General features: G+C 30.4%; 1 protein-coding gene across 1 annotated transcript in view; it reads right to left on the bottom strand.

The window, feature by feature from the left end:
* Positions 1–43: 43 nt before the first annotated feature.
* LOC142333198 (uncharacterized) overlaps positions 44–15,851 on the bottom strand; it is a 58,698-nt gene continuing 42,890 nt past the window's right edge. The window contains exons 13-16 of the mRNA XM_075380170.1: positions 14,942–15,091; positions 8,927–9,076; positions 7,992–8,141; positions 44–1,859 (exon numbers count right to left, since the gene is read on the bottom strand). Of these exons, the coding sequence (XP_075236285.1) occupies positions 744–1,859; positions 7,992–8,141; positions 8,927–9,076; positions 14,942–15,091 (1,566 nt within the window). The 3' untranslated portion in view covers positions 44–743. The remainder of the gene's footprint in view (positions 1,860–7,991; positions 8,142–8,926; positions 9,077–14,941; positions 15,092–15,851) is intronic.

Below are 15,851 nucleotides of genomic sequence, written 5' to 3'. Positions count from 1 at the left end.
TGAATAGAGAGATGTGTTTTTAAACTACTGTTTTGTCTAAATGTTTTCTTACAAAAATTACAAGTGAATTTCTTCTCACCAGTATGAATAGAGAGATGTCTTAATAAATTACGCTTTATCCTGAATGTTTTCTTACAAAAATTACAAGTGAATTTCTACTCACCAGTATGAATAGAGAGATGTGTTTTTAAACTACTGTTTTGTCTAAATGTTTTCTTACAAAAATTACAAGTGAATTTCTTCTCACCAGTATGAATAGAGAGATGTCTTAATAAATTACGCTTTATCCTGAATGTTTTCTTACAAAAATTACAAGTGAATTTCTACTCACCAGTATGAATAGAGAGATGTGTTTTTAAACTACTGTTTTGTCTAAATGTTTTCTTACAAAAATTACAAGTGAATTTCTTCTCACCAGTATGAATAGAGAGATGTCTTAATAAATTACGCTTTATCCTGAATGTTTTCTTACAAAAATTACAAGTGAATTTCTACTCACCAGTATGAATAGAGAGATGTGTTTTTAAACTACTGTTTTGTCTAAATGTTTTCTTACAAAAATTACAAGTGAATTTCTTCTCACCAGTATGAATAGAGAGATGTGTTTTTAAACTACTGTTTTGTCTAAATGTTTTCTTACAAAAATTACAAGTGAATTTCTTCTCACCAGTATGAATAGAGAGATGTCTTAATAAATTACGCTTTATCCTGAATGTTTTCTTACAAAAATTACAAGTGAATTTCTACTCACCAGTATGAATAGAGAGATGTGTTTTTAAACTACTGTTTTGTCTAAATGTTTTCTTACAAAAATTACAAGTGAATTTCTTCTCACCAGTATGAATAGAGAGATGTCTTAATAAATTACGCTTTATCCTGAATGTTTTCTTACAAAAATTACAAGTGAATTTCTTCTCACCAGTATGAATAGAGAGATGTGTTTTTAAACTACTGTTTCGACTAAATGATTTCTTACAAAAATTACAAGTGAACTGCTTTTCACCAGTATGAATATTGAGATGTGTTTTTAAACTACTGCTGTGTCTAAATGTTTTCTTACAAAAATTACAAGTGAAGTTCTTCTCACCAGTATGAATAGAGAGATGTGTTTTTAAACTACTGTTTCGACTAAATGATTTCTTACAAAAATTACAAGTGAACTGCTTTTCACCAGTATGAATATTGAGATGTGTTTTTAAACTACTGCTGTGTCTAAATGTTTTCTTACAAAAATTACAAGTGAAGTTCTTCTCACCAGTATGAATAGAGAGATGTGTTTTTAAACTACTGTTTTGTCTAAATGTTTTCTTACAAAAATTACAAGTGAATTTCTTCTCACCAGTATGAATAGAGAGATGTCTTTTTAAACTACTCTTTTGACTAAATGTTTTCTTACAAAAATTACAAGTGAATTTCTTCTCACCAGTATGAATAGAGAGATGTGTTAATAAATTACCCTTTAGACTAAATGTTTTTTTACAAATATTACAAGTGAATTTCTTCTCACCAGTATGAATACACGTTTTTTTAGAAAAATAACATTTTAAGTTTTTTTTGACAATATGAATAGATAAGTGTGACTCTAATGTAGATCTCTGAGTGAAAGACTCCTTACAAAAAACACATGTGTGAATAGGAAGATGAGAATATATGACATTCCTTTCTCTAACTGGTTTTTCTGTAATTTGCAAGCACTTTTCTTTAAAAGAAAAAGTGTTGAAATCATCATATTCTTCATCGCTGGAATTATCACATATGCACTTATATTTTAATTCATTGCAAACCACACATTTTGATCTCTGAAAACTAGTTTCAGAAATTCTTTCCTCCACATCATCGATAACTTCTTCAATAAGATCCTAAAAAAAAAATGTAACTATTAAGTTAAAAGTCTATCGGAAAACTTTGTTATTTTTAATAATTCCAACTATCTTATGTTCATATTTAAGCAAGCACAATATGTTTGTTTCAGAGTAGCAAAAATAAAAAGTTCGTTTGTATTAGCAGTTTTAACAAAATGTAACACAATCAAACTATACGCTACATAGCGCAGAAACTAAAAGTGGTCAGTCAACAGGCAATTTCATAATGAAGAATAAAAAAAAACAAATTTAACAAAAAATTACTGTAGTTTAGTTCTGTTAATATTAACTGAAAATAGAAACCTGGCAATAAGTGTAGATATTTTCCAAACTCATCCAAAGATTAAGATATTGGTCATTACATTTGTTCTTAAAAAATCAAACACAGAGAAGAGTAATAAGATCGGTTTATAATTTTTATTGATATTCATCCACTGGAAGAATTGAATGAAGTGAAAAATAAGAGAAAACAGGTTTAGTACTGGATGGGTGAGTCAAGTTAATAATGAAAGAATTATATACTGAAGATCCTAAATTATATTAATTGACCATGAAGATGTCAAACAAATTATTTTAATTTCGCTTTAATACATTCTGATACACAAAAATGAGAGTGCCATGAGAAAAATAATGTATGCTGAGATTAAACTTGAATGAAATAATGTGTTATTTACCTACAAGAGTGAGCTACACATTTCTCGAGAAATGTTATGTTTCTAAATCACATACATTCAGATTCATACCACAAGTTTTTAATGCAATTTATAACATGCTGAATAATAATTGGTCTTATTTAAAAGATTCTTAAATGTGTTCTGATTTTAAGAGAAATCTATGAGCAACAAACTTTAAATCTTTAAAAAATAACAATATTAATTAACATGCAGCAATGACATTTAGTGTTAGCTAGTGTACATCTCCCTTTATGAATCATGAGACCTTGCCTTAGGTGTGGGTGCTGAGTGCTCAGTGATACAGAATAGCTGGACCGAAGGTGCAACCATATCAGATACTCAAGAGGTATCTCTTGAGAGCCAGACTATGAAATGATTCCTGAATGAGGGCAGCCGCTCTTTCAGTAGTTGTTAAGGGTGTAGGTCAGGATGAATTAAATGGTCATATCAACATCACTCAGTCCTATCAGTCATATCAGCAGTACTCAGTCCTCTGAGTACTGAAAGCTATGGAAAACTACAGCTGCTTTTTTTCCAAGAAAATGTAGCTCTCTGCATTTTCGTATAGCGATGATGGAGGTGCCTTCCTTGGTAAAATATTCCGGAGGTAAACTAGTCCCCTGTTCGGATCTCCGGCTGGGGACTACTAAGGAAGGGGTCACCAGAAAATTAAAAAATTACATTCTACGAGTCGGGTCGTGAAATGTTAGAAGTCTAAAAAAGGTTGGTAGGTTAGAAAATTTATAGTGGGAAATGGATAGGATAAATGTAGCTGTAGTAGGAAATAGCGAGGTTCGGTGGGAAGAGGAAAACGATGTGTGATCCGGTGATTGTAGAATAATTGAATCGGATCAAATAATGGGCAGGCAGGAGTAGGTTTTGTTACAAACAAGGAGATTGGGAAGAGAATAGAGTATTTCAAAATGCATAGCGATAGAATCATTGTAATAAGGATAAAATCAAAACTTAAAACCGACAATGATTGTTAACATCTATATGCCTACAAGCACCCACGATGATGATTAAGTAGTGTGTATACAAAGAAATTGACAAAGCAATTAAATACATAAAAGGAGATGAAAATTTAATAACAGATAGGAGACCGGAATGCAAGCATTGGAAAAGGCAAGGAAGGAAATATAGTGGGTGAATACGGGCTGGGCAAAAGGAATGAAAGAGGGGACCAACTTATAGAGTTTTACACAAAGTATAATTTAGTAGTTGCCAACATCCAGTTTAAAAATCATAGTAGAAGAATATACACACGGAAAAAGCAAAGCGATACTGCAAGGTATCAGATAGATTATATCATGGTTAAGCAAAGATTTAGAAATCAACTCACCGACTGCAAAACTTACCCTGGAGCAGACATTGATAGCGACCATAGAAGATATAAGAATGCTAGTGATGAAGAAAGTAAAAGGGAACTATAGACAATTAAGAAATACAATAAACAGGAATTGCAAACTAGCGAAAGAAGAATGGATTAAAGAAACGTATTCAGAAGTGGAAAAGGAAATGAACATTGGTAAAATAGATGGAGCATACAGGAGAGTTAAGGAAAATTTTGGGGTACATAAATTAAAATCCAATAATGTGTTAAACAAAGATGGTACACCGATTTATAATATGAAAGGTAAAGTCGATAGGTGGGTGGGATATATTGAAGAGTTATACGGAGGAAATGAATTAGAAAATTGTTACAGAGGAAGAAGAGCAAGTTGAAGAGAATAAAAGGGAAGAAACAATACAAAGATCTGAATTTAAGAATGCATTAAAATATTTGAATGGCAGAAAGGCTCCTGGAATAGATGGGATACCAGTAGAATTACTGCGCAGTGCAGGTGAGGAAGCGATTGATAGATTATACACACTGGTGTGTAATATTTATGGAAAAGGGGAAGTTCCTTCAGACTTCAAAAAAAGTGTTATAGTCACGATACCAAAGAAAGCAGGAGCAGATAAATGTGAAGAATAAAAGTGTTATAGTCACGATACCAAAGAAAGCAGGAGCAGATAAATGTGAAGAATAAAAGTGTTATAGTCACGATACCAAAAAAAGCAGGAGCAGATAAATTTGAAGAATACAGAACAATTAGCTTAACTAGTCATGCACCAAAAAACTTAAGAATTCTGTACAGAAGAATTGAGAGGAGAGTGGAAGACCAATTAGTTAGTTAGGAGAAGACCAATTTGGTTTCAGGAAAAGTATAGGGATTGAAGGGATAGGAAATTGACGCAATTTTAGCCCTCAGATTAATAGTAGAAGAAAGATTAAAGAAAAACAAACTAGCATACTTGGCATTTATTAGAAAAGCCATTCAATAACGTAGACTGGAATAAAATGTTCAGCAATTTAAAAAATTAGGTTTCAAATACAGAGATAGAAGAATGATTGCTAATATTTACAGGAACCAAACAGCAACAATAATAATGGAAGAAAATAAGAAATAAGCTGTAATAAGAAAGGGAGTCCGCCAAGGATGCTCCCTATCCCAGTTACGTTTCAATCTTTACATATAACTAGCAATTAATATGTTAAAAAACAATTTAGATCCGGAGTAACAGTACAAGGTGAAAATATAAAGATGCTACGATTTGCTGATGATACAGTAATTCTAGCTCAGAATAAAAAGGATTTTGAAGAAACAATGAACGGCACGGATGAAGTCCTATGCAAGAAATACTGCATGAAAATAAACAAGAACAAAACGAAAGAAATGAATTGTAGTAAAAATAACAAAGATGGACCACTGAATGTGAAAATAGTAGGAGAAAAGATTATGGAGGTAGAAGAATTTTGTTATTTGGTTAGTAGAATTATTAAAAATTGACGAATCAGGAGCAACATAAAATGCTAAATAGCACAGGGGAAACGAGCCTTCGTCAGAAATATAATTTGTTTACATTAAAAATTAATGTAAATTTCAGGAAAAAATTTTTTATAGTATACATTTGGAGTGTCGCTTTATATGGAAATGAAACTTTGACAATTGGAGTATCTGAGAAGAAAAGTTAGAAGCTTTTGAAATGGGGTGCTATAGGAGAATATTAAAAATCAAATGGGTGGATAAAGTGACAAATGAAGAGGTGTTGCGGCAAATAGATGAAGAAAGAAGCATTTGGAAAAATATAGCTAAAAGAAGAGACAGACTTATAGGCCACATATTAAGAATACCTGGAATAGTCGCTTTAATATATGACGTACAGGTAGAAGGAAAAAATTGTGTAGGCAGGCAACGTTTGGCCAATGTAAAACAAATTGTAAGGGATGTAGGATGTAGGGAGTATACCGAAATGAAATGACTAGCACTACATAGGGAAACTTGGAGAGCTACAGCAAACCAGTCAAGTGACTTAAGCCAAAAAAAAGTGAACATCATTTCAGGTCAATTGTGGAGTTGTTGCAATATCAAAGCTACAGTTCATTGTGTCAATGTTTGGGAACAATTCTTGCACAATTTTGGCCAAACAATGCGATAAAACAGTACAATAGCATCTTAGCATGTAATTAACACCTGAGATCTAAATTCAATTACACATCATTTAGAAAAAATTAGTTGAATATGAAGTTACTTATTTTTCTTCAACAGTCAATATTGATCAAATTTCGAGTAATGATGAAAGCATCTTTTTATAAATAAATTATATAAATTTCATTGCTAAGATCTCTAAAATTGTTTAACAGGGCAAATCAATCACTAAGTTGTTTGCATTCTATGGTCAATTTTTAAAGAAGGAGACTTTTTTCTCACCCTTTACAACTCACACAAAGCCAAACATATTTTTTTCACAGCTATTTTGGTAACAAAGTATTGAGTAACAAGATTAGCATCTTTTTAGAAAAAATATTCACCATCTAACTTGATGAAAATATACCATTCTAAAGCGCGAGCTCTAAAAGGAAGTACATAAACCAGTGCATTCAAAAAGTAACTACATAAACATGATTATAGGTTGAGGGATTTTATTCTGTGTTAATATGAGTAATGTTTTCTACAAAGGTTTGTAATTCTGTATGGAATGCAGTTAGCTTCCATGACCCGATCAGGATGTTGCGACAAGAATATGACCCCTCAACTAAAGAAGATATGATTCTTTCCTATCACTGTTTGTTCATTACATTTAAACGATTGAGTCTGTCTTTCCATGTGCACACTGAACAATGAATATTTCTCATTTAACACATCTTCATAAGCATAAGGAGTATATACAGACAGTGAAAGATTAGTATTTTATTAGATTTCCAGGTATAGTAGTCGATGTAGCGTAAGAACACTAATCGAAGACTTTGGGGAGATTGGATCAGTAAAGAAATATGAGTGAAGTGGTAGACCATAAGTACTTGATGAAGACGTATCGACTACTATGTGATGTAGTCTGAACAAATCCGTGCAAAGTTAGCTTAACAGAAAAACAACTGCAACAAGGCAATTTGTAATAAGCACAGTCTTTTCCCACATAAAGCAATTCAAAAGTTATTGGCCAGAGACTGTGCAAAGTGAATTCAATAGTGGGGATGGTTTCAACAGTTTCTAGTGGATGTTTGTGAGCTGCCAACTATTTAAGCACAAATTTAATTTATACTACCATTTAAATATGAAATTCAATTCTCTGTGAAAAGAAATTCTAAGAAATTAACCTTGTTTTGAGGAAGCTGATACCATCCATGGCTTCAAAAAGGCACGTTTTTTTTGCTAAAAAATAGTAGCATTTCAATATATTCTACTAATTTTCAGATTTATATCATGCAATAGTCATATTACTACTGAATAATCATTTTATTATAATTACCGATTATAATTTAATACACATGAAAAAAAAGATTCTAATCAACGAGTACTGAAAAACCGAAGAGAAATCGCATAAAACTACATTAAAAATCCCAAGGAACCCTCAGAAAACACATAAATACCACACTAAAAACTATACATGAAGTATTAAGAAGTACAATATTTCTTACATTTTTATTCATTTCTATATTTTATGGATGTTTCAACAGCAATAATGCAACATGCTGTCTGTTGGGAGGTAAACAAACAATTTCTTCTGGCTGTGCCACATTTACAGTACCATAAGAGAGACAATGAAGTAGTTTCTCTGAGGACAACAATGTTCTTCATAAAAATGGTTTCTGTGAAAAGATTATAAATTTACTTGCAAGAATATATCAACTGCATTTCAGTAGATTTGTTGTGTGATGAACAGTATATTTTGGCACTATGAAGAAAAAAACAAAAATCTTATATAAAACCTTGCACGGAATGAATATTCTTACTCAAAAGCAATGAGTTTTCAGGAGTGACTTGTCAATCATACAATCCTAGACATACTTTTTTATCATTTCACATACAGTTTGGTATAACTTTTTTAAGATTTTAGCCAAAATATCCAGTGTTAAACAAGAATGCTAAATATTAGGTAAACCATCAAAAAGTAAATGAAAATATCTTACTTGTCTAGATGTTGTCGGTTTATCATCTGTCATAGCAACAGGAGAAATCAAATGTTCTGTTCCCTCTGTTTTATGTTTGATTTCTTGTTCAATACTGGAAGATAATGGATCTTTATCAAAAAATGAACTATCAGTTTGTGCATCCATACTCTGCAGCAAAACATAAAGTAATAATAATAATAACAATAATAATTTATTATCTTTATATAATTAACATGTATTAAAAATATATCTATTTTTCTTACAATGATAAAACAAATTGGTTTTCATAGAAATAACTCATCCATTTGAGTAGTTCTATAATAATATTCAACTGAACCTTTCAATATATAATCACACATGACAGTTCCAGAAAAGTGAAATATTGTAGGCATTGGCAGTAAATTAATAGATCAATAGAAAAACAATCTTAACCACTATCTAAATGGTTTGGAAAAGAAACAGGTTGTTGGTGTAAATATAAAAAAACACATCAACCTTGTTTGGAAACAAAAATGCCATAGAATAAGGTGACATAGAATAAGGATTATCGAAACCTATAACAAAGTTTCTCTAACAAACTAAACAAGGTTCATAATGGCAAGGACTCTAAAACATTTTTATAAACAAGGTTAAATGTGGGTATAAAATAACTATGTTAGTCACCTTCAGTTTAGGCGTGAGGCACCTGCTCACTGTATTTTATTTGTTACGTATTGTTGATAAAATGTTAATGCAATTTGTTAAACAAAGTTATTTATCGCCCTATACTCTACTAAAATGTTTTTTACACCATAAACCAAAATATCTCAAGCTAGACATAAATGCAAAATGATGATATGTGGGCTACAAAATGTAAATAAAAATATAATAATGAATAGAATAAATAAGAATTCTTACAATAACTAGGTTTTATGTTTTTAACTTAAAACAAGGTAAAGAAGAAAATAGCTTACTTGTTTAAATATTGTCAGACGATCATCTGTCTTTGAAAGATGTACAAAAAAATGTTCTTCTTGCACTGATTCCTGCATTTCTTCTTTTTTAATGGGCAAGGATAATGGATTTTCTTCCAAAACTGAATCACTAGTTTGTGCATCCATAATCTGCAAAAAATATTAAGTAATATTAATATTCTATTACAAAACTATACCTTAAAATAAGCATGTTAAATGAAATATTACTGAAACGTAAAATCTGGTGAAGTCAACAGCTTGGAGCTAACTATTTTGTTAAAAATAATTTAAGACTTGTTATATATCAAAGCGGGTTTTAATACATTAACCTGTGTCACTTACGTATTGAAATGACTTGTTATACAAATAGTGTAGATTTATATAACTAACACCACATGAAAACCACAGTTTATGATATAAATGAATTTCTAAATCTCCAAAAAATTTACATGAGTAGACAATAACAGTAGCGGTCATCATTTTTTATTACCAAAAATTAAACAATATTTTTCATAAGAAAAGTATTCACAGGGTATATAGACTAAATTATAATGGTATAATTATAATTATGTGGGATGTAATGGGTATAGATGCTAAATTAAACAAAGATTATTGCAAGTTTTCTTAAGTATTAATGGAAGCCAATTCAGTTGCATAAAAGAAGAAAATTTATTTTTTACAGAATCAAAAAATTTTCAGATGTAAAAAGATAATTCAACAGTTAAGATGCCAGTAACATAAAATAAGGCTGTCTGCCATCAAATATTAGAAGAACGCGTGTCCTAACCTGACCCTAGTTATAACTCTGTCACACAAGCATCCTACTGAAAAACGCCAGAGTTGATACTTATCGATTAGCATAATATGACATATGACATATGTAGTATGTAGACATAGACATATGTTATATGTAGTTATATTAATATACTTACGACACGTAAATAATACACGCTACTTTCACTCTTGGACCAAGGCCCTTTCATTTTTAGAGATCTTAACAATGAAATTTATAGAATTTATTTATATAGAGATGCTTTCATCACTACTCAAAATTTGATCAATGTTGACTGTTGAAGAAAAATAAGTAACTTCATAAACAACTAATTTTTTTTAAATGATGTGTTATTGAATTTGGATCTCAGGTGTTAATTACATGCTAAGATGCTATTCTACTGTTTTATCACATTGTCTGGCCAAAATTGGGCAAGAGTTTTTCCCAAACCTTGACACAATGAACTGTTGCTTTGATACTACAACAAATCCACAATTGACCTGAAGTGATGTTCACTAGCTAACAACAAATGTCATTGCCACATGTTACTTTTGTTATATTTTTAATGATCTAACGTTGTTGCTCATAGAGTTCTCTTAAAATCAGAACAAATTTAAGAATTTTTTAATTAAGAAATTATTCCTCAGCAGGTTATAAATTGCATTAAAAACTTTGATATGTATCTGAATATATGTGATTTAGAAACATGATAACATTTCTCTAGAAATGTATAGCTCAATCTTGTAGATAAATGACATACAATTATTTCAAGTTTTATCTCATCATACACTGCTTTTCTCATGGCACTCTCATTTTTGTGCATCAGAAGGTATTAAAGAGAAATTAAAATAATTTGTTTGACATCTTCATGGTCAATTAATATAATTTTGGACCTTCAGTATATAATTCTTTCATTATTTACTTGACTCACCCATCCAGTACTAAGCTTGTTTTCTCTTATTTTTCATTTCATTCAATTCTTCCAGTAGATGAATATCTAATAAAAATGATAAACCGATCTTATTACTCTTATCTGTCTTTGATGTTTTAAGAACAAATGTAATGACCAATATCTTAATCTGGGGATGAGTTTGGAAAATATCTACACTTATTGCCAGGGTTCTATTTTCAGTTAATATTAACAGAATTAAACTACAGTAATTTTTTTTAAATTTTGTTATTTTATTCGGCATTATGCAATTGCCTGTTGACTGACCAGTTTTAATTTCTGCGCTATGTAGCGCAGAGTTTGATTGTGTTACATTTTGTCCTCTGTACTTTAACTGCTAATACTAATGAAATTTTTATTTTTGATACTTTGAAACAAACATATTGTGTTTGCTTAAATATAAACATAAGATATTTAATATTAAAGTATAAGTTGCCAATTTGTAGTTGGAATTATTAAAAATAACAAAATTTTACGATAGATTTTTAACTTAACAGTTTTTTTTTAGGATCTTATTGAAGAAGTTATCGATAATGTGGAGGAGTGAATAACTTATAGAGATCAAAATGTGTGGTTTGCAATAAATTTAAATATAAGTGCATTTGTGATTGTCATCGATGAAGAATATGATGATTTCAACACTTTTTCTTTTAAAAAAAAAAGTGCTTGCAAATTACAGAAAAACCAGTTAGAGTAAGGAATATCATATATATCTTGTCATCTTCCTATCACACATGTGTTTTTTGTGAGGAGTCTTTCACTCAGAGATCTACTTTAGAGTCACACTTATCTATTCATATTGTCAAAAAACGTAACATATAATTTTCCTAAAAAATGTTTATTCGACGGAGTAATTTAAAAACACATATCTCTACTAATACAGTGGAGAAGAAATTCACTTGTAATTTTTGTAAGAAATAATTTAGTCAAAAGAGTAATTTTAGTAAATTTAACAATCGCCTGTGGCATTTTTCCACACAGTGAGAAGCCTAGAGAACATGCTAAACAACAGATATATGGGATCCGGGCCCTTGTTTGGTCTTGACTTTACACCCAAAATAAAGTTCATTACACTTTAAGTAACAGAGTAAGGGTTTCACCTTTGGGACTAGAGCATTACTTCACCACATCCATAAAAAAAGAAGTTAAATGATTTAAAAAACTCTAGACATTTTGTAACTAACGACTAATTAAAAGAAATAAAATTGTAAATATGTAATACACAATAATTCAAACACACAAAGCACTTACAATGACATGTTTACTGGTTCACTACTATCTCATAACTGGCATTGTTCCGATGACTACGCTGCACTAGGTAACATTTGTACATATTTATACACGTCTAAATCTACACAACAATAGCAACACTACTATTTGAGTTAGCTCATTTGGTTCCATCATATTTATAATTTTCTATGATCTTTTAGTTGACAATTGACAAAAAAAAATTTTTTTAATATCTAAAAAAATTAAAATAACAAAGAAGCTGTAGGTAATGGAGTAATTACGAATACATATTTGAAAACAGGATAATGAACTGCATTAAATACACCTATTGGTACTCGTGAGTCAAAAATCATGTTGACCATCGTTATTGGCAACATTACATGAGATATTTGGCACTTGAAGTTGCAAAATCAATCTCATGATAAAAGTATCCCATGATGAGCTTCCTTAAGAAATTTAGAAGTGAAGTTGTATTCAGTTACTTTCTTCTGTGAGCTAATCATACTTCTTTCTAAATTTAGGGTAAATCTTAAGGGATTGTATAGTACAACATCTCAATGTACTACAGGTTATTTTAGTGTTTAAAAAACTCAGTTGGATAAACGGAAAAAGGGATTATGCAATCACCTCACTGGATGAGCACATGTTCAGCATTGTTACTATAAGCTGTTTTACAATTCTGCAAAACCCTTGGTTCTAACAAAACTAAGTAAGAAAAAATAGTTATTTTAAAACTAGATTTAAAATACTACCACTCATTAAAATTTGGTTACCTCGTGATGTGTTTATATGATTATATGTTACGCTTCAACTTCAATTGAGAAATCATTAAAAAACTTTTTTTACTGTGTGTAAATAAATTTATTTATAATTTTGAGTTTTACTCAAGTACTTTTAGATCTCTATCTTGTTATAATTCTTTAAGGGGCTTTGTGCAAACTGTATCTTCTTTTTAACAAATTTATGGATTAAAAAATTTTTAATGCAATGTTCACTGGCAGCAGTTTTCCAAATTATTGAATAAGGTTTTCAAAAATATTTTCATGAAAAAAAATTGATGTTAAGATACTGGAGAAGGAATCTGTATTATATTAGTTAAATCACTTTACTTTCGTGAACTTGAAAACAAGGGCCTGGGTCCCATATATCTGTTGTTTATCATGTTCTAGGTTTCTCACTGTGTGGAAAAATGTAAGCGCCACATGCCATAGCTCTTCCTATGATTTGGAGGGAACCCAAAAATCACTCTTCTGACTGTTATTTCTGCTTAACAAACATTAAAGGGATTACATCAAAATCAAAACATACACTGTTGTAATCAAACTTACATTCTGCAATGTGAATAGATCCATACTGCGAAGAATTGACAACACCAAAGTATCCAGAACATGTGACATTAGACGAAGGGAGCTCAGAGTCTGGTGGATGTAAGAAAGAAAAATAAACAGATTCTGGTGATACAGCTTATGAACAAAGCATGTCATCTGAGCCTCATTTACTGATTCAAGTAAAAATTAACGAACTCATAAAAGATTTAACGTATCCAAAAAACAATCTGGAATGCTTGCTTCCCGGCAAAAAGGATGGAATCTTCTTATAAAGGAATACGATATGTAGCATTTATCGTAATCATTCTGAATTTAAAGTTATTTTTCTGAAGAAAATGCCTTAGTGTTTTGTAATGACATTTCTTCTCTTATGCAGCCACTTTGTAATGAACATAACCCAACAGAATGGCACTTGTTCATCATAGATTCCTCTAAAGTTAGTTTAAAAGCTGTGCTTCTGCATAATGGCAATAAATTCCCATCAGTACTTGTGGCCCACTCTGCTACTATGAAAGAAACTTATGAAAACTTTAAATCTATATTGGAAAAGCTTCAATATGCAGTTTCTAAATGGAGTATTTGTGGTGATTTGAAAGTGATTGCATTTATTCTTGGTCTGCAGCTAAGTTACACAAACTACTGATGTTTATTGTGTGAATGGGATACTAGGGACAGAAAAAAAACATTTTATTGAAAAGAACAGCCTAAACCCATGGCCTAAAAATGTGTATCTACTCTGTTACATATCAAACAAGAATTAATGAACAATTTCATCAAGGACGTGGACAATACTCCTGGTTCATGTACTTAAAACAGAACTTTTCTAAAAATGTCAGTGAAAAGAAACTCTAAGAAATTGTTTTGAGAAAGCTGATGCACTCCATGGTTTCAAAAAGGCAATTTTTTTGGTAAAAAATAGTGGCATTTCAATACATTCTACTAATTTTCAGATTTATATCATGCAATACTCTTATTACTATCGTATAATCATTTTATTATAATTACCGAATATAATTTAAAACACATGAAAAAAACATTCTAATCAATGAATACTGAAAAATCATAGAGAAATATAGCATAAAACCAAATTAAAAATCACAAGGAACCCTCAGAATAAATACCACACTAAAAACTATGCATGAAGTATAGATCCTGGAAGAGTAGCCTCATGGCTGTTATCAAAGACCAATAGGAATAGTATGAAATACAATATTACTTACGTTTATTCATTTCTATGTTTTATGGATGTTTTAACAGTAATAATACAACATGCTGTCAATTGGGAGGTAGTAAACAGTTTGTTATGTCACAGAATTTGTTATGGCCATGCCACATTTACAGTACCATAAGAGACACAATGAAGTAGTTTCTCTGAGGACAACAATGTTATTTTTAAAACTGGTTTCTGTGAATAGATTATAAATTTACTTGCAAGAATATATCAGCTGCATTTCAGTAGGTTTGTTGTGTGATAAGGAACAGTATATTTTGGCACTATGAGGAAAGAAACAAGAGACCTTATATAAAACCACGCTCGGAATGTTTATTCTTCATCAAAAGCCACGAGTTTCCAGGAGCGACTTGTGACTTGTCAATCATACAATCATACACGTAACTTTTTATCATTTCACATACAGTTTGGTATCACTTTTTAAGCTTTTAATCAAATTATCTAATGTTAAACAAGAATGCTAAATATTAGGTAAACCATCAAAAAGTAAATGAAAATATCTTACTTGTCTAGATGTTGTCGGTTTATTATCTGTCATAGCAACAGGAGATATCAAATGTTCTGTTCGCTCTATTTCATGCTTGATTTCTTGTTTCATACTGAAAGATAATGGATCTTCATCAAAAAATGAACTATCAGTTTGTGCATCCATACTCTGCAGCAAAACATAAAGTAATAATAATAATAATAATAATAATAATAATAATAATAATAATTTATTATCTTTATGTAATTAACATCTATTAAAAATATATCTACTATTTTTCTGACAATAATAAAACAAATTGGTTTTCATAGAAATAACTCATCCATTTGAGTACTTCTATAATAATATTCAACTGGAACCTTTCAATATATAATCACACATGATAGTGCCAGAAAAGTAAAATATTGTAGGCACTGTAAGTAAATTAATAGATCAATAGAAAAATGCGCTTAACCACAATCTAAATGGTTTGGTAAAAGAAACAGGTTCCTGGTGTAAATATAAAAAAACACATCAACCTTGTTTGGAAACAATAATGCTGTGACATAGAATAAGGATTATCGATACCCTTCATAAAGGCAGGGTTAGCTTTCTACTCTTTTAAAACATTTTCATAAACAATGTTAAATGTGGGTGTAAAATGAATATGTTAGTCACCTATGTTTAAGGCATGAGGCATCAGCTCACTGTATTATATTTGTTACGTATTGTTGTACAAAATGTTTTATCTAATGTAAAATGTTAAATGTAATCTGTTAAACAAAGCTATTTAACCCTTTATACAGCACTAATAAATGTCTTTTACACTATATATCAAAATATCTCATGTCAGACATGAATGCAAAATGTTACGTGGGCTATAAACAATAAATAAAAATATTATCATGAATCGAATAATTAAGAATTCTTACAATAATTAGGTTTTATG

Source organism: Lycorma delicatula, chromosome 12 (assembly GCF_047948215.1).
Source record: "Lycorma delicatula isolate Av1 chromosome 12, ASM4794821v1, whole genome shotgun sequence".
Taxonomy (NCBI): Eukaryota; Metazoa; Arthropoda; class Insecta; order Hemiptera; family Fulgoridae; genus Lycorma; species Lycorma delicatula.
Note: the sequence above shows the minus strand (reverse complement) of the source record. Positions and strands in the feature narration are given on the sequence as shown.